At 36.6% G+C, this 19,274-nt stretch overlaps 1 protein-coding gene across 1 annotated transcript; it reads right to left on the bottom strand.

The window, feature by feature from the left end:
• Window positions 1-14,565: 14,565 nt before the first annotated feature.
• On the bottom strand, window positions 14,566-17,821 carry LOC104110948 (sphingolipid delta(4)-desaturase DES1-like). The gene is made up of 2 exons (XM_009620521.4): window positions 17,540-17,821; window positions 14,566-15,570 (listed from the first exon to the last, which is right to left on the bottom strand). Exons 1-2 carry the CDS (start codon window positions 17,699-17,701, stop codon window positions 14,740-14,742), a joined length of 993 nt encoding a protein of 330 aa, XP_009618816.1. The 5' UTR covers window positions 17,702-17,821; the 3' UTR covers window positions 14,566-14,739.
• Between the last annotated feature and the right edge of the window lie 1,453 nt (window positions 17,822-19,274).

Raw genomic sequence — 19,274 nt, 5'->3', positions numbered from 1 at the left:
TAAGAAATTATCTTGAAACGAGTCACGCGTACATGTACCCGTTTTGTTTGGCGCATTAAAAATCATGCCACGCATGTGTGTACACAATTGATAACACTTTTATTATTATTAAAATTATTCTGTTAAAGTTGCGTGAACGCATACCTTGCCTTTAACTTTGAAAATCATAATTATGTTACGTGAATGTATACATAATCACGATAATTGATTTATTACTGTGCGCCTAAAGCATACTAGAGATATTTATGAGTTATTTTTCTAAACTAGTTTGAAATTAAGGCCCAAGGTTTATGGGGATCATTGTGGAAGGGGTAAGATTTGACTATTATAATTATGAAATAAATGGAGACAAAAGGCTAAATCTTCTTAAATCCTATCAGCCCCAAACTACTCCAAACATAATCAAACATCTCTAAAAATCCAACTAGCTAATCAAATCCCATTTATGACATACTATATGAACTAAAACAAATGTTAACTAAGCAACCTTTTAATTTCCACCAAGCAAACCTATGGCCCATATTGATACACCATAAATCACAAGGCACAATACCAACTCAACTACTGTCTTCTTCGAATGTTCCCCATTTTACATGTATATAAATTAAACCAAAACTATATGCTTACAGGATAAGAAAAAGAAAAAGAAGAAAACAAACAAAATAACCACAACCTATTTGATTAGAGCTTACTAGAAATCCCTTTATTTATTCATTTTTTTAGTAGTTATTTTACCTACAAAAGAAATTTAATAGTGCGATGAAATATGCAAATCAGTAACTTCCACCCATCAAGTAAACACATGAATATAAATCTTAACTCATACAAATTCTAGTGATGTTCTTAAACAAACGTAGGCAACAAAGAAATTTAGTAAGCTATCAAAGACATTTAAACAAAATAAAGCACTAAAAGATTAAACAAGAACATGATATTAAACCAAAAGTGAATCAAAGAAGAAAGTGATCTTTGTTGAGCAGAGCTTTTCACTGTATTAATAAAGAGCCTCGAGTGTTGGGTTACAAGAAAGAAAACTAACCAAACTTGACAGTGGACTAGAGCATCAAACGAAACAGAACGGCGAACTTGCCTCCGTCGACTGAAACTCGTGTGTTTTAAATGGGTAACTGTTGCTGCGTTTTGGCAGCAATTTCAACCATGTTTTGGCTTGATTTTTATGGATGTTTCGTGGATTTTTATGGATATTTTAGGGCTGGGATTCGGACTGGTTTTTATCATTTTTTGGCTATTTTCGCAGCTGATTATTTGCTGGAAAAATAGTTGTTTTCAGCTGCTTTTGGAGCTAAAGATGGAGGGAAAATCCATAAAGTTTTGATGGTTGATGAGGTATTTTTAATGGAGATTTTGTGGTAGTCTCATTCCCCACTCAGCTGCTGCATTTTGGCTTTTTTTAAGAAGAAAGGGGAGCCCCCGTTTTTCTCCTCACTCCTTTTGTTTTCAGCCCCTCCCCCCCTTCGTGTGTGTGTGTGTGTGTTTTCTGAAAAAGGGACATGTGGGGGTTGTGATGGGGGAAAAACATGGGGGACAAGGAGTGGGGAACAATGGAGAGTGGAGTGGGGAGCAAAGGAAAGTGGAGTGGGGACACGCGTGGAAGATGTAAGCAGAAAATATTCAAGCACGGTAAAAAATTAGGTGTCACAGCATGCCCCTCTTTGCTTGAAAACATTAAAAATTTTCAGGCAAAGATAAAGTGAGCCGTGTGACTAAGTTTTGACCATATCGTTATTCAAAAGAGGAAGAAAATAAAAGAAAAAGGTGCAACCGAGTCCTGGTTTTGGACAGCCTACATATCCCGAGTTATAAGGGAATCAGGTCGCGTGTAGTTCAAGTAGAATGATAGAGTGATGAGTTCGAGAGTCAAGCGAGGTTCCGTCGAGGCTCCGGTCCATGGCCCTACTATTACATCAAAATCTAAAGAAACTAAACAAGCCTATCAGCTATGAGTTACAAGATTCCTATCTATAAGTCTTCTGAAGCTTGATCTTGAGTCTTGACTGGTTGTTCATGAAGATTCTGATCTGAACCCTGATGCTTGCTAACTGTAGGTGCTAGTTCATTCTTCTACGGCTTCTTCTGAGCAAAACGGGAAATGTGAAGCTCGTAACTTCAGTCATGTTTTGAGCAGTCCATATCCTTTCCATCTGCTTCTGCATTTGGATTCACTTCTTTTCCTTTTCTTTTCTTTATTCTGGATTGAGACTTCTTTTGTTCATTTCGAACTATGTGCCTCGAGGTAAAACCTACTCAGATATCACAACAAACAAACGAATGAAATTTTTTTTGCCCTAGTTTTCACTAGGAAAATTTCGTGAGTTATTGTAACAAAATTCTAAACTACTTCTTTATTGAAAGCAATAAAAAAAACGGGAATGGTGTACCCTGAAAAGGTCATAATTATTTTCTTTTATTGTCCCAAAATAATGTCTCAACCAAGGATTGGTGTATGGAAAAATATGGCCATGGAATGATATACCTTATATTGGCAATGATATCAGGGAGTGGTGTACCCTACGTTTAAAATCAAATCAACTAGGGAGTGGTGTACCTTATGTTGGAAAACACAACTAGGGATTGGTGTACCCTATACTGGTAAGGAGACTAGGAAGTGGTGACCCTATTTCGGAAAACACAACTAGGGAATGGTGTACCATGATACTGGTAAGGAAATGTAACTAGGGGTTGGTACCCTGTATTACTGAAAAGGAAATGTAACCAGGGGATGGTGCCATGTATTACTCAAAAGAAAATGTAACTAGGGGTTGGCACTCTGTATTACTGAAAAGGAAATGTAACTAGGGGTTAGCACCCTGTATTACTGAAAAGGAAATGTAACCAGGGGTTGGCGCCCTGTATTACTGAAAAAGGAAATATAACTAGGGGTTGGCACCCTGTATTATTGAAAAGGAAATGTAACCAGGGGTTGGCGCCCTGTATTACTGAAAAACAATGTTGAATCCCCTGGGCGAAAAGATTCTACCTCGGTTAAACTACGAAAAGGAAAACTGGGCGAAGAGTACTTATACCCGGAATTATGAGTTAGATCCCCCTAGGCAAAAAGGTTCTACCTGGGTTAAGCTACGAAAAAATACCTGGGCGAAGAGTACTTCTAGCCGGAAATATGAGCTGGATCCCCCTAGGCGAAAAGGTTCTACCTGGGTTAAGCTACAAAAAATAACCTGGACGAAGAGTACTTCTACCCGGAACTATGAGTTGGATCCCCTAGGTGAAAAGGCTCTACCTGGGTTAAGCTACGTAAAACAACTTGAGTGAAGAGTATTTCTACCCGGAACTATGAGCTGGATCCCCTTAGGCGAAAAGGTTCTACCCGGGTTAAACTACGTAAAACATCCTGGGCGAAGAGTACTTCTACCCGGAATTATGAGCTAGATCCCCCTAGGCAAAAAGGTTCTACCTAGGTTAAGCTACGAAAAACTACATGGGTGAAGAGTGCTTCTAGCCGGAGATATGAGCTGGATCCCCCTAGGCGAAAAGGTTCTACCTGGGTTAAGCTACAAAAAATAACCTGGGCGAAGAGTACTTCTATCCGGAACTATGAGTTGGATCCCCCTAGGCGAAAAGGCTCTACTTGGGTTAAGCTACGAAAAACAACCTGGGTGAAGAGTACTTCTACCCGGAACTGTGAGCTGGATCCCCCTAGGCGAAAAGGTTCTACCTGGGTTAAGCTACGTAAAACAACCTGAGCGAAAAGTACTTCTAGCCAGAAATATGAGCTGGATCCCCCTAGGCGAAAAGGTTCTACCTGGGTTAAGCTACGAAAAACAACCTGGGCGAAGAGTACTTCTACCCGGAATTGTGAGTTGGATCCCCCTAGGCGAAAAGGCTCTACCTGGGTTAAGCTACGAAAAACAGCCTGGGTGAAGAGTACCTCTACCCAGAAATGTGAGCTGGATCCCCCTAGGCGAAAAGGTTCTACCTGGGTTAAGCTACGTAAAACAACCTGAGCGACGAATACTTTTACCCGGAACTATGAGCTGGATCCCCTAGGCGAAAAGGTTCTACCTTTATTAAGCTACTTAAAACAACCTGAGCGAAGAGTACTTCTACCCGGAACTATGAGCTGGTTCCCCATAGGCGAAAAAGTTCTACCTGGGTTAAGCTACGAAAAATAACCTGAGCGAAGAGTACTTCTACCCGGAACTATGAGCTAGATCCCCCTAGGCGAAAAGGTTCTACCTGGGTTAATCTACGGAAAACAAGCCTGGACGAAGAGTACTTCTACTCGGAACTATGAGTTGGATCCCCCTAGGCGAAAAGGTTCTACCTGGGTTAAGCTACATAAAACATCTTGTATGAACAATAGTGATGCATGCTAAAAATAAAAGAAAAATGGAGATTTCGCGGAAACTTACCTTTGGTGACATTCGTCCTTTAAGAATTGTCATTATGCACTACTTTGTTCCTGCTTCAAAAAAGAAAAAGAATAATTGTGAGTTTTAAAAGTGGTGGTCGGTGTGTGGCCTTGATGTCTTTGGCAGCTTTGCTTTGTGCCTTTCTTCTTTTGATGATGATTTCAACCTACCACTAGATGTTTCCTGAGTACCACTTACATTTATGGCCCCGAAAAGCCTCTGAGTTTTCAAACTTTTACATGACGGTTGGTCGCGTGGGACTTAACCTTTTCAACTTTATTTTGCCTTTGTGGAATTTCACTTTCGACTTCTTTCCTCCGAAACTTTCAATTTCTTAGAATTAGGGAACCTTTGGCTTTTCAAACTTTGCCAAAATGGTTAGCCACTTGGGACTTAACCTATTCAACTTCATTTTGCCTTATAGGCACTTCAATTTGATTTCCTCCTTACAAGAGTTTTTGATTTCTAAGCATCAGTCGCCATGGCCAGTCGGGGTCGACTTGATGTCGCTGCCGAGTCTGGGTGCCTTTTTTGCATATTAGCTTGTATCAAACAAAAGCCCTGTAAATCAGTCTTGCTATCCCTTCTTTGCCTTAGTTTTGGAACAGAGTTAGACCAAAATGGATTCAAAGAAAAACAAACAATGGAATGGACAATGAATTTAGACAAGAGGTATCCCTTTCGGGAAGGAAAGAATGACTTATCTGGAGTATATGCGGACTTCAATGAACATGGCATGTCTTTTGGACTTGATGTCTGATTTGTGTAAACCATCTGACTCTTAGAAATTCATCACAACTTTTGCCTCTAAACCTAGAAACCTTGCCTAGGATTGTCAATACCAATGGCTGTGAAGATCCTCTTTTCGATCAGTAGTGCCCTTTGCGGGTTTTCACCAGCTAATCTCTCTCATTTCTCTTCTCACCATCACCTTATAGTGCCCTTTGCGGGTTTTCACCAGCTAATCTCTCTTATTTCTCTTCTCACCATTGCTTTATAGTGCCCTTTGTGGGTTTTCACTAACAAGACTCTCTCATTTTCATTTTCTTTGCTCGTCATCGCCCTATGGTGCCCGTGAGGGTTTTCACCAATAAGACTCTCTCATTTTATTTCTCTCATTTTGGTGGCATCAGATCCAAATGATTGTATCCTCTAATTCTTGAACATTCTCGTTGATTGATCGGAATGACTTGAAAAGGATTTGGATTGAATTACAACTTTGGAAACTCTCAGGCGAAACCATCGCCGAACCATTATAACACCTGCCCCAGTTTCAACTTTTGGGGGAATGTAGATTTTTATTTTGGAGTGACTGAACCCCAGAGAGATGCTGCCTATGTATCCTTTCGGAATCAAGTCGAACGTAGTTCGATTAACATGAACTTGTTTGATTTTTTTATTTTTTATTTTTTCATTTTTTTTCATTTTATTTTCTCTTTTTTTTTCATAAAACTTCCAGGATCCAAAGAGGGTAATCAAAGAAAAGTAACCGGCTCAAAAGGGTTTGCAAAGGGTTGATAGTATTTGGGTAGTGAGAATGAAAGCCTTCGTCATCCAATCAGAGAACATTAAAGATACGTAAAAGGGTCAAACATAATACCTTTTGACCGTGTCTGTATAGACAGTTGTCTCGGAGACATTTCCTTCAAACTTTCTAGGCCGCACTTTCTTGTTGTAGGCACGGGCCATTCTTTGTTGGTACAACTGCTCGTGGCAAACTGCGGCCATACATTTTTCATCAATCATAGTCAATTGTTCCAAACCGGTTCTTGACCCAATCTTTTTCCTCAATCTCGGCTTCGATAATGATCCAAAGAGAGGGAATTTCAACTTCTTCCGATTTCATTTGGATCTTGGCTTAGGCCTAGTGTTCCACTTCTTTGCTTATTTTCTCACAAGCCTTATCTTCAACACATTCTGCTTCTTGATTCATTATTTCGAGGTCTGACGGCGTTTTAGGATATGGGCATGAAGTCAGCAAGCATGTCATGTTATTAAAATCTGCATTAACAGAACTGAAAAGAGAATAAGAAAGGTGACAAGATTAAGAAAAGAGACATTCCTAGACAATGAAATATTAATTTCATTTAATTAATTTTTTTTTTTGAATTTTAAAGATAGAAAGGTTTACATCGGAAAGTAAGACAATAAAGTAAAACATCCGGATTACACCCTAAAATAATCCGGATGCAGAAAAGATAGCAAGACTGGCTACCGAGACTCCCGTCTGATGTGGGACTTTTAGGCTTGGCGACCTTTTTTTTTTCTTCTGTCTCGGCAATGGCTGCAATGGCCTTCAGAGCTAGATCAAATTCCTCATCTTCGTAGATCATTCTAACTATTGGCCCATTGGTGTGAGTAGGTAGAGAATTGTTCATCATATTAGGGGCTTTTTCATCCCTAAGCACTACTATCTTGACCTCGATAAGGTCTTTCATTGCTCCCTTAAGAGTCCAACAGTCTTCTGTATCATGTCACACTGCTCTAGAGTGATATTCACATCTAGCATTAGTCCGGTGCGAGGGGAACTAGGGGTTTGGCCGGTTCAGGGCTATTGGCTGCAGTAGACCTAGCCCGATTAGCTTTTGAAACAAACTTGAATATGATTCACCAATAGGGGTGAACTGATTTCTTCTGAGGGGCTCTCTTGGGCGAGGATTGTATTGGGGAACATTTGGTTGGGGATTATATGAAGTTTGGTAGGGACGGGCATTTCTCGGATATGAAGCTCTGTTTTGTGTATAATGCTATAGCCGTGTGTAAGGTTGCATGTTCATCACCGCATAGGGAGGTGGTGCCACGACATAAGCATCATCTTGATGGGGATAATAGTGTTGTGGGACCGTAAGAAGCATATATGATTGGTTGAATGACCTGCGGGTTCCCCTCGAGCTCGAAGCCATCATGGCTCCCTCTTCCCTCCTTCTTCTGTGAACCATTTTGAACGATCTGTGATGTGGCCTTAAAAGCAGCATGACTCAAGATTCGGCCCATTTTTAAATTATTTTCGACCATCTCCCCAATTTTGATAGCCTCGGTGAACGGATTACCCATAATGGACATCATATTCTGGAAGTAGTCCGCCTTTTGGACCTGTAGAAAGACCATAGTCATTTCTGCTTCGTCCATTGGAGGTTTTACCATGGCGGCTTGCTCGCGCCATTTGATGGCATATTTAAAAAAAATTTCTGTTGTTTTCTTTGTCAAACTGGACACAGTGTTCTATTTTTGGATTTTTCACTCTTACTTTCTTTTTTTTGTTTTTGTTTTTTTTAAAAAAAATTTCTTTGTTATTTTTGTCACTCTTTTTTTCATTTTTCTTTCTTCTCTTTTTTTTCACTCAGTTTATTTGATGTAAATGATCGAATCCGATGGGGATTGCCTACGTGTCATGACACCGCATGAATCAGATCTTGCGTAGTTCGGGCAGATTATGAATAAAGTAAATAAACTAACTTTTTTTTTCCTTTATTTTTTTTCATATACAAAACATATTACAAAAGCTCCTAACAAGGAAAATATTTTGGATTTTTCTTTATTTTGGATTTTTTTTTAAAGAAAACTTTTGAACAAAGATTTTTTTTATTTTGCTTTTTTTTTTTTTGGAATCTTCGAAAGAAAGATTTTTTTAAAAAAATAAAGAAAATATTTTGGATTTTTATTTTTTTTGTAAATTTAAAAAGTCAACAATATTTTTTTTGGATTTTTATTTTTTATTTTTTTTGGGAGAAAGACTCTTTTTTTTAAAGAAGAAAATATTTTTGGATTTTTGGATTTGACATCAAATAAAGACTTCTAAAGAAGGAATTAAAGAAAAAATATTTTTTTGGATTTTTGAAAATAGGGGGCCGGAACCGATGATGTTTACGTACGTATCTCACATCCGATGAGAATCAGACTCGCGTAGTTCGGTCAAAACCGACTATGTTCTTCTTTTTTTTGATTTTTTTGAAAAATTAATCTTTAAAAACCGTATGCACTAGACCACATCATTTTTTCTATATTTGTTCAACTGATTTATGCTAAAGTCGGTCGACATGCCAGCCTCCCAAATAATGCAACAAGTAGCACATAACATGACATAATGGTGTCAACAAGGTACCTGTCCTAAAATAGAACTCGGCCCTTGTGTCGAACGCTACTAAGTCAAATGCACATGATGCAAATAAAGCGTAGCGTACTAGGGATATTCATTGCTTGTGGCTTGTTCTTCTAAGTTTCTAAATCCTAAAGGAGATAGTATGTAAACCTGGCTTACCCGGACGAACAACCCGAGCCGAGGAGCGTCAAGCGTCACCAGTAGTAGAACAACACTGGCTAGCTAACGGCTCTCCCGCCTAAGCATGTGTGACTAAATCCTTCACCAGAAGTTGGTAGGCTAACTGGTTTTATCTCAAGACAGAAATTTTGTGATGTTGGTAGGCAAACACAACATAAATAACTATAAGAAGACTCAGCGGGGTGCGAGAGGATACAATTTATATGTACAGTTCAACAATATCAAAACGAAAAAAGTGGACAAGTAACACATTAGGCCCAAATAAATCACAATATATACAAAAATTAATAAAGCCAAACAAAGTCAATATACAAGCTCGAATTCTTGAGATTCCCAGCAGAGTCGCCAAAGCTGACCAAAAAGGTGAATATGACTGTCACACCCCTTTTATGCCCCCAAAAACGATAATGTGTGTTATGGATGGTGGGTTAAAGAGTTTTTCCAAATAAAGTGACAAACTTGATTAGGGATTATTTTATTTACAGAGTCGCCACTTGGAATTGAGTTTTGGGTGTTCCAAGTCACCTTTTATTTGAATCCCTAGTCAAAGGAAGGTTTGACTCTATTATTATTGGTCTGCGAAAACAAAGTCCGGATAAGGAATTCTATTGACCGGGGAGAAGGTGTAAGGCATTCCCCGAATCCTGTGGTTCTAGCACGGTCGCTTTATTGACTACAACTTGGCTTGAATTAATTTTGGACAAACTGTGATTTATTGGTTTCCATATTTTTCTTTATCCGTTTTTTGTTGCTTGATTATTCGTAATTAAGGAATTATCTTGAAACGAGTCACGCGTACGTGTACCCGTTTTGTTTGGTGCATTAAAAATCATGCCACGCATGTGTGTACACAATTGATAACACTTTTATTATTATTAAAATTATTCTGTCAAAGTTGCGTGAACGCATACTTTGCCTTTAACTTTGGAAATCGTAATTATGTCACGTGAATGTATACATAATCACGATAATTGATTTATTACTGTGCGCCTAAAGCATACTAGAGATATTTATGAGTTATTTTCCTAAGCTAGTTTGAGATTAAGGCCCAAGGTTTATGGGGATCATTGTGGAAGGGGTAAGATTTGACTATTATAATTATGAAATAAATGGAAACAAAAGGCTAAATCTTCTTAAATCCTATCAGCCCCAAACTACTCCAAACATAATCAAACATCTCTAAAAATCCAACTAGCTAATCAAATCCCATTTATGACATACTATATGAACTAAAACAAATATTAACTAAGCAACCTTTTAATTTCCACCAAGCAAACCTATGACCCATATTGATACACCATAAATCACAAGGCACAATACCAACTCAACTACTGTCTTCTTCGAATGTTCCCCATTTTACATGTATATAAATTAAACCAAAACTATATGCTTACAGGATAAGAAAAAGAAAAAGAAGAAAATAAACAAAACAACCACAACCTATTTGATGAGAGCTTACTAGAAATCCCTTTATTTATTCATTTTATTAGTAGTTATTTTACCTACAAAAAAAAATTTAATAGTGCGATGAAATATGCAAATCAGTAACTTTCACCCATCAAGTAAACACATGAATATAAATCTTAACTCATACAAATTCTAGTGATGTTGTTAAACAAACGTAGGCAACAAAGAAATTTAGTAAGCTATCAAAGATATTTAAACAAAATAAAGCACTAAAAAATTAAACAAGAACATGATATTAAACCAAAAGTGAATCAAAGAAGAAAGTGACCTTTGTTGAGTAGAGCTTTTCACTGTATTAATAAAGAGCCTCGAGTGTTGGGTTACAAGGAAGAAAACTAACCAAACTTGACAGTGGACTAGAGTATCAAACGAAACAGAACGGCGAACTTGCCTCCCTCGACTGAAACTCGCGTGTTTTAAATGGGTAACTGTTGCAGCGTTTTGGCAGCAATTTCAATCATGTTTTGGCTTGATTTTTATGGATGTTTCGTGAATTTTTACGGATATTTTGGGGCTGGGATTCGGACTGATTTTTATTATTTTTTGGCTATTTTTGCAGCTGATTATTTGCTGAAAAAATGGCTGTTTTCACCTGCTTTTGGAGCTAAAGATGAAGGAAAAATTCATGAAATTTTGATGGTTGGTGAGGTATTTTTAATGAAGATTTTGTGGTAGTCTCATCCCCCACTCAGCTGCTGCATTTTGGCTTTTTTTTAAGAAGAAAGGGGAGCCCCCGTATTTCTCCTCACTCCTTTTGTTTTCAGCCTCCCCCCCCCCCCCCCATGTGTGTGTGTGTGTGTGTTTTCTGAAAGAGGGACATGTGGGGGTTGTGATGGGGGACAAGAAATGGGAAACAATGGAGAGTGGAGTGAGGACAAAGAGTGGGGAGCAAAGAAAAGTGGAGTGGGGACACGCGTGGAAGATGTAAGCGGGAAATATTCAAGCACGGTAAAAAATTAGGTGCTCACAATGACTTAAAATGGCAAATCTTTAGTGGATAGGATATTGTGAATAGCTTATTTTACCTCTTTGTTTAGTTTTATAGAGCTTTTCGGGAACCTCCCTCTTTTTTTAGTAATTTTTCTTTGTAGAAGTTTTTGGTTGCTAAACATTAATTAAAGAACTTCCTTTCTGAGCAAAATACTATATGCACTACGGTAAAATTCATGTCGATTATCTACCATCTTGTCAAAGTTACCCACCCAAGCATGCGGTAAATTATGTAATTAATTTTTAAATAGCACGATTATATAAAATTCTTTACATTGTTGATTGATAAAAATAACATTTTTTTTTCCAATATTACTCGTAGAAACTAATGGTTATAACTAAATGACTTTCACTAATTTTATTGAAGGTTTGATAATCAAAATTAGATAATTTAACAAAACTTATAGCATGTTTGGTCAAGTTTCTAAAATCAGCTTATTTTGAGAAGTACCTTTTCTTAAAAGCGTTTTTCTCAAAAGTATTTTTGATGATAAATAATTTGTGTTTGACTAATTAATTTGAAAATTACTTCTGAGCAGCAATTAACGTTTGGCCATGCGTGCTTCTAAGTATATTTTTCTCAAAAGTGCTTTTTAAAAAAGTATTTCTGGAGAGAAACTATTTTTTTCTGCTTCTCCAAAACTGCTTCTGCTTCTACTCAAAAACACTTTTTTTCTTTTTAAAAGCTTGGCCAAACACTTAACTTTGAAAAAAAAGCACTTTTTTGGGGGAAAAAATACTTTTAACCTTGGAGAAACTTGGTCAAATAGGCTCTTAATGTGAAAATATGAAGTTTTGCATGTACGACTTAAATATTTCTACAACTGCATGCTGCTCACATGGGGTTGAAATTCATACCTTATTTACAAAGTGCGAGCCATAGCCATAAAACTATTAGTGTAAACACAACATATTTAGCTCCCGTTTGGTCACAAAATTTAGGAGCTTTTTTTCAAATTGTTTGTTTATAGATTTTAATCATTTTTTGGCAGATATTGAAAACAAAATCTTCAAATCCTAAAAATGGCTCTAGAGTAGTTTTTGAAGTTTTCTACTTACAAAACTTCAAATTCTTTTCAAGTAAAATACATGTCTAAACACAATTTCAACATTCAAAAATTATTTTTCATCTCATCAAAAACTCATGTTTTTCAAGTTTCAATCAAATTTATGTCCAAACGCTAGCTTAGAACTTGCAAAGGGGGCACAAATTGAAGTGGTGTGATAAGAATTTGTAAGAAATCAAGTACTACTTTCTTTTTTCTAGTTATGAAATCAAGTATCCCATTGTTCAACTTTATGCAATACCCTTTCTTTATTAGTCTATTAAAGAAAGTGATATCTTTCCTATAATTGGAAACTTATTAACTTTAGATACAAAAATGTCATAACACGTTTAAGATCACAATTTCTAATAGTTTTACTTTTTTTTAAACTCTGTATCCATTCAAATACCTGCATATAAAATGTAACAACAACAACACCCTCAGTGTAATCCCACAAGTGAAGTCTGGCGAGGATAAAGTGTAGTTGCATACGCAAACCTTACCTCTACCCGATGAAGGTGAAGAGGTTGTTTCTGACAGACCCTCGACTCAAGAACAGAGAAAGGAAGCAATAACCAAGATCAAGGAATACGAGAATACAAAACTAGTACCAGCTACTAGTAATAGTGACGCACCATGTAATAACAAGGAACTAGAAATAGGAGGCATATAAAATGTAACAAGGGAGTATAAGCTGACAACTCATTGGTAGTGTTATGAAGGTTACTCCAGGCCTATCTGATAAGTAGGGATTTTAACTGCTTATTTACACTCTTTTACTTACGTTTTAGCTCAAAATTGCTTAAAGGTATTCCCAAAATCTAACGAAATATGCTTGCTTGCAGAAGTGTTAGAATATGAGCATGAAGAAATGAAAATTAACTCAAGAAGGAGTAATATTGGAGAAGGACAAAAACAAGGCTAAAAGGGCACTCTGCGGACCGCACAATATTGAGTGCGGCCGCAGATAATGAAGAAAATCTCTGACAAGAAATGACATATAAAGTGCGGACCACACAATTCTGGTGCGGCCGCAGAAGACAAAGATCAGAGAGATGGGATTTCAAGTTCAAGAAGAAATGCGGACCGCACCATTTTTATGCGGCCGCATAATCAAGAGCGCGGCTGCACTCATTTTTATGCGGTCCGCAGAAGTCTCACACAACTAGAACCTAAGATCAAGGAGTGTGGACCACACTATAATTGTGTGGTTGCATCACAAATGTGCGGTCCGCAGTAGTTGAAGGAGTGCGATCGCAATCCAGAATTGTGCGGCCGCAGAACTGGAACCTGTCAAGCCAAGTCTTGTTGTGCGGACCGCACACATAATTATGCGGCCGCACAACCTCCGCAGGGGCATTTTTGTTAGATATTTTCAGCTTAGTATAAATAGAACTTTTTGTCATTTTTAGGGTAAGTTTTGTTTTGGGAGAGCACCTGATCCGTTTTTCTTTAATGTTTTGAGTAATATTGTACTAGATTAGCTTCTAAACATTATATTTTCTTTCCCTAATCAATTATTATGCATTCTATCTTAATTTCTTTTTGTATTTCTTCATTTTTCACGAGTAGCTAAATTTCTAGCTAGGGTTGTGGCCCAACCCTAGTGTGGGTACTTAATGGTGTTTGATTTAGGACTTGTTTGTGATTGGGTTAGTGATATTTAGCCTAGTTCTTGCTTGAATTCAAGAATTAATGGTTACAAACATTGATTCATGCCTAATTGACTTAGTCTCTACTTGAGAAAGAGAGACTAAGTATAGGAAAACTTGGCTAACAAGAAATTGGGGTGAACTCAAAAAATTTATAGCCCCAATTAAAGGGTTGAATCTAGAGATAGTAAGACACGACTTGAGCATTTATCACTTGTTTTGCACAATACCCATTTGGACTTGAGAAAGCCAAATTGGGCAAAACCACTCAAACTACCGAGAGGTATAGAGTGGGTAATTGCGTGTGATTGTATATTACAACCCCGACCAATCAGGCTTGTCCTAGAGTTTTCAACCCATTAGGTAACCACCTAGATGGAAGTCACGACCCTAGATCTTTATCATTTGAAAAACAACCAAAATCAAAAATATTGTCTCCTAGTTTTATAATTGCAATCAATAGTTTAAAGTAGAAGTAGAAACAACAAACAAGAATGTGGAAGTGTAATCTAAGGCATGTTGTACAATAACACTAAATATATACCTAATCCCAACTCTAACTCCCTGAGGATTCGACCCCAATTTGCGTTGGGTTTTATTATTGCTTCGACCGCCTCACTACCTATATTTGTGGTGTGAGTTTGGGCGACATCACTATCAAAGGCTTCAGATGGGTCATTTCATTTCCCCTTTATTTCCAATTGAAGAGACTATATGCAGTAAAATAAATAACATGGAAATCCCAAAACTAAGGATATTATACATGATTAAAGATGAACTTAGTCACTGCTACATCAACTCTATTGCACATGATGCCGGAACTATATCATATTGTTACAAGAATCAAAACAGACAAGAAATATCACATAGTAAGACTGAAAGTATTAGCAAGGAAGAGACGACTACCACTGCACCTATTCGGACTTATTTGCCTTTGTTGACAACTTTCTCTTCATTCTGCTGAAAGGTCCAACTGTTCGATCCATTATGTACATGTAGATGACCTGGCTCCAAGATTTGTAAGAATCTAAGTTTTCATAATATTCTGGCGCAATCTCCTTCACCTTGTAGAGCTTGCTTCCGGGAATTCTGGGAAAGTCATGGTGCTCGTTGTGGTATCCTACGCTCCAAGTCATAAGGTTAAGGGGACCGTAATAGGAGTATGTCTCCTGCTCAGGATTGAAGACATAATGCTCGGAGATGAAGTGACCAGCCATTGGGTGCATCCCGCCCCCAACAAAAGTAGACAGGATTAGATAAGCGAGTGATTTCCAGCCCCAGAAGTAAACCATAGCTCCGTCGAGGGATAGCTGGATAATCAAATTAATGAACTCCCATATGCCAGGTGGTTTAGGTTTAAGAAAAAGTGGCCGGAAAGCATAAAAGAAGAGTTGGAGAATAACCCATATAGATTTTGCAAGAACATTTTTGACGACATGGGCTTCAGCAAGGCTTGGGATGTCCATGTCGATTCCATCAACTCCTTGGAAGCGATGGTGCTCGAGGTGATACTTTTGGAAGGTAACAGACATGGGCACACCCACGGGAAGGTTGGCAAATATTCCAAGCCAACGGTTGTAGACAGGAGTAGAGAAAGCGAGGTTATGACTTAGTTCATGAATAGCCAAGAAGAGATTGTGGTTTAGAAAAGAGCCGAAAAAGTAGGCTACTATCAATATCTTCAGCCAACTTGCATCATGGAGGAAGGTAGCCGTCCAAAGCTGAAGCAAAACAACTCCAGATATCTGCAGAGGACAAAGTTTAGTGATCAATAGGAAAAACATTTGAGAGACCGAGAAATTTAAATAGTCTGCAAGACTATACACAAATTCATACTCCCTCCGTCCCAATTTATGTGGCACTCTTTCCTTTTTAGTCTGACCTAGAAAGAATGTCACTTTTTCATATTTTTTTGATAACCGTGGTGTACGGGCCAACTTGCATGCACCTCAACTAATTTCACCGGATACCTGCCACCTTCCCACTAGCAACAGGTACCAGGCAACTCTATCCACCAAGGCTTGGGCAGATGGGAATAAACCTAGTGCTTTATGCCTTCACCTTTCCATATTTAGAAATAATTTAACTTCAAATTTTCCCAATAACCCCTAATGAGATGATCTGTGGCCGTCTAAGGCTTATTTTGAACCAGAATTTTCAAAAGTCTTCTTTTCTTTATTAAATTCCATGCCAAGTCAAATAGTGCCACATAAATTGGGACGGGGGAAGTACATAGTTAATATTCAATAAGAATACACAGTAAGCACTAAAATTTGACAGATTTGCTGCCATAATAGATAAATAAATGATAATGAGTGCTCATTTGAAAATATTGCTGCCGAAATAGCTATCTCAAACATTAATGAAACATATCTATTTATAAATATATGAATTTAGCAGCACTTATCAGTTTCTGTGACGAGTTCCTCATATTTTAGAAATAGATTTTATAACTCGTAAATATGTAATAACATCTAATGTTGTCCTCCAAGGAATCTAGTTAGGACGCTCAAACTGCATATACATGAATGAGTAAAAGGATATGACATGAGCAAGTCATAGTCACAGGAATTTTCTGTTGTCACCATTATTTCGAAATCCGCTCTCTTAGAATAAATTTCAACCGAGAGTATATGTACCACAATTGAACTATCTGATTCAGGAAGCAAATTCCTTAAAAGAAAAAAGCTAATAGCATTCCGAATCACAATATCTCAGTAATATCATAAAGATTTTCCCACATTATCCCAGATCTAAGGCACCCTCGTTCCCTTTACTCGTGATCTATGTGTGGCTATGAATTTTTAAAGTTAAATTGTTTCTAAATATAGAAAGATGTCAACTCTTTTTTAAACAAATTCAAAGGAAAGTATGCCGCATAAACTAGAAGGGATGGAGTTATTTAATAAAGATTCAATCTTTTACCTCACAGTATCCCAGATCTACGACAACCAAATTAAGCAAAACTAGTAATGCAGCAAATTCATACCAATACAGGACTAATCCATACGTAAAGAATTCAACTTTATACATGTATAAATAAAATTGGGCATATATACCTTGAGAAAGGCAGAAGGGTGTAAAAGGATTTCCCTTTTTGGAACTCAATTAGTCCAAAATTAATAAGGAACGGACTATTAAGTAAATATAGAAATGTGTTATTCTTTTTTTGTACGAACTAATAAGAAAATAATGCCAAATATAATGGAATGGAGGGATTATAAAGATTCAATTTTTGATCCCCCACATTATCCCAGATCTAAGAGAAACCCATGAAGCAAAACTAATAATGCATCAATTCATACCAAGTTAACACTAACTTATACATCAAGATTTCAACATTATACATGCATATATATAAATATGGGCATATACCTTGAAAAAGGCAAAAGGGTGTATAAAGATTTCCCTTTTTGAACTCATTAGTCCAAAATTAACACACAAGGACTAATAAAGATAATAGTGCCAAACAAAGTGGAATGGAGGGAGTATAAAGATTCAATTTTAACCCCCCCCCCCCCCCCCCACCACCACCACCACACACACACACCCAAATAAAAAAACCACCACCACAATAATTATCCCAGATCTAAGACAAACCCATGAAGCAAAACCAATAATGCATCAAATTGACACCAATTTAACACTAATTCATACATAAAGATATGAACTTTATACATAAATCTATATAAAAATGGGCATACATATATATACCTTGAGAAAGGCAAAAGGGTCAGGGCCAAAAAGCTGTTTAATCTGAGGGTATTGAGAGAGGATTTGCCTTCTACGAGAAGCATGAGGCTCATCAGTATATGACCAAAAGAAATCATTAGCCATTACTCCTTCCTCTTCTCTCTTTTCCCCTTCAAACCCCATTTTCTGTTTTTTTTTTTTCCACCTCTCACCCTTTTTCCCTCTCTCTTTGTTTTGTTTTTCTGTCTCTGGCCTCCTGTCCTTTTGTGTGTGATATTTTCTTGATTTCTGTTCTGGTACGCTTGAATGGCTTAGATTAGCGGTTTGTTTTTTATTTAAACATTAACAATACTACAATTATTTAGTATAATATAATAAGAGTTAATTCCATGAATGGTCATTTATGTTATGAAAATTACTAAAAAAGTTATTTTTATTTTTCTTAGAACAATAAAATCACTCATATTTGACTATATATCTCAAAAAGTTACTATTCACTCTCTCAATTTGACGTTAGAAAAATGTAGGCATTGTTAATCATTACTCTATCACATAAACAATATATAATCTTTGGCACAACAAAATAAATCTGCTTGAGAACCAAAATTCACTTACTATTACTACAACATTATGCAAACAAAAGTTAGCTCACTTTCTATTTGTCCTCTACTATATTTGCGTGACATATGATACGACGATTGGCGTTAAATATAAGAAAATTGCATAGTACTCGATTGACTTAGCTTGCTGGTTTAATCCATAAAATTAATCATATATCGAGAAGTAAGAAGAGACAACCTCTTTGTCACACCTTGATATTTTAGGAGTTTGTACTTTGTACTAACCGAATGATAAGTTTACGTATTAAGTTAAAGGTTTAAATGTAAATATTTCTAAAACAATCTTTATTTAACATTTGTATCATATGTTTAATAAAACACTAGTATAATATTTTTTGAATAGTTTCGTTCGTTGTCCTCTTCAAATGTAAGAAGTTTTATTAAGATAATGTGATTGCAAATAATTTATCTTCGTCTATCTCACTAAAGTATGGTGACAAAAAGTATCTGAACAATGACAAACAATAAATTTCTCAAGTAAAATATACTATTACATTTGATCCAAAATAGGCATTTTAACTTTTCAAAATTGGTACACAATAAGTGTCATCTTAACAAATCGAGAAGATATTAATTATTTTTTTATTTCAAAGTTATGCTTGTTGTCTAATAAACGATATAACAATCATTTGTCCATGCTTAATTGTATTTACTGCGAGAGATAAAGAATAATTCGGTCAAATAATCTTATTATTAATGTTATAATTGATTTTTTATACGAGTGCAAAAATTTAAGGAGAAGAATTAATCTAAATAGCCGCTTACCCATCTACTTAAACAAAAAAATTCGGGAATAAATAATATATGCATAATTCATATATAATACGTATAATCATGTATAATTAGTGTATAATATATATAAATCAAGTAAGAGAAGTAAATAGTGAATCGACCGTCTATTGTATAAAATCCTAATTTAAAAAATATTTTGGATCAAAGGTAGTGCAACACAGTTTATTGGGCCCGTGCTAGCACAGGCCAATGGCCTCTAGTTATGATCATAGTCTCTTACATATGCCACTTGACTTCTCACTTCCGTTATCTTTCACGGTAGAGATAAAAAACTTTTGTATTTTCAGTGTAATTTAATGTAATATAATAAATTACTAAGTATAATTTATTTTTCCTGTTATCAA

Source organism: Nicotiana tomentosiformis, chromosome 8 (genome assembly GCF_000390325.3).
Source record: "Nicotiana tomentosiformis chromosome 8, ASM39032v3, whole genome shotgun sequence".
In the NCBI taxonomy this organism is placed as follows: domain Eukaryota; kingdom Viridiplantae; phylum Streptophyta; class Magnoliopsida; order Solanales; family Solanaceae; genus Nicotiana; species Nicotiana tomentosiformis.
The sequence above is the reverse complement of the archived record's forward strand: the minus strand, read 5'-3'. Positions and strand labels throughout refer to the sequence as shown.

Coding starts and splice junctions, on each gene's coding strand:
- LOC104110948 (XM_009620521.4), bottom strand. CDS start 17,701: ATGGGGTTTGAAGGGGAAAAGAGAGAAGAGGAAGGAGTAATGGCTAAT. Junction 15,571..17,539: donor ACCCTTTTGCCTTTCTCAAG/GTATATATATGT, acceptor TGTCCTCTGCAG/ATATCTGGAGTTGTTTTGCT.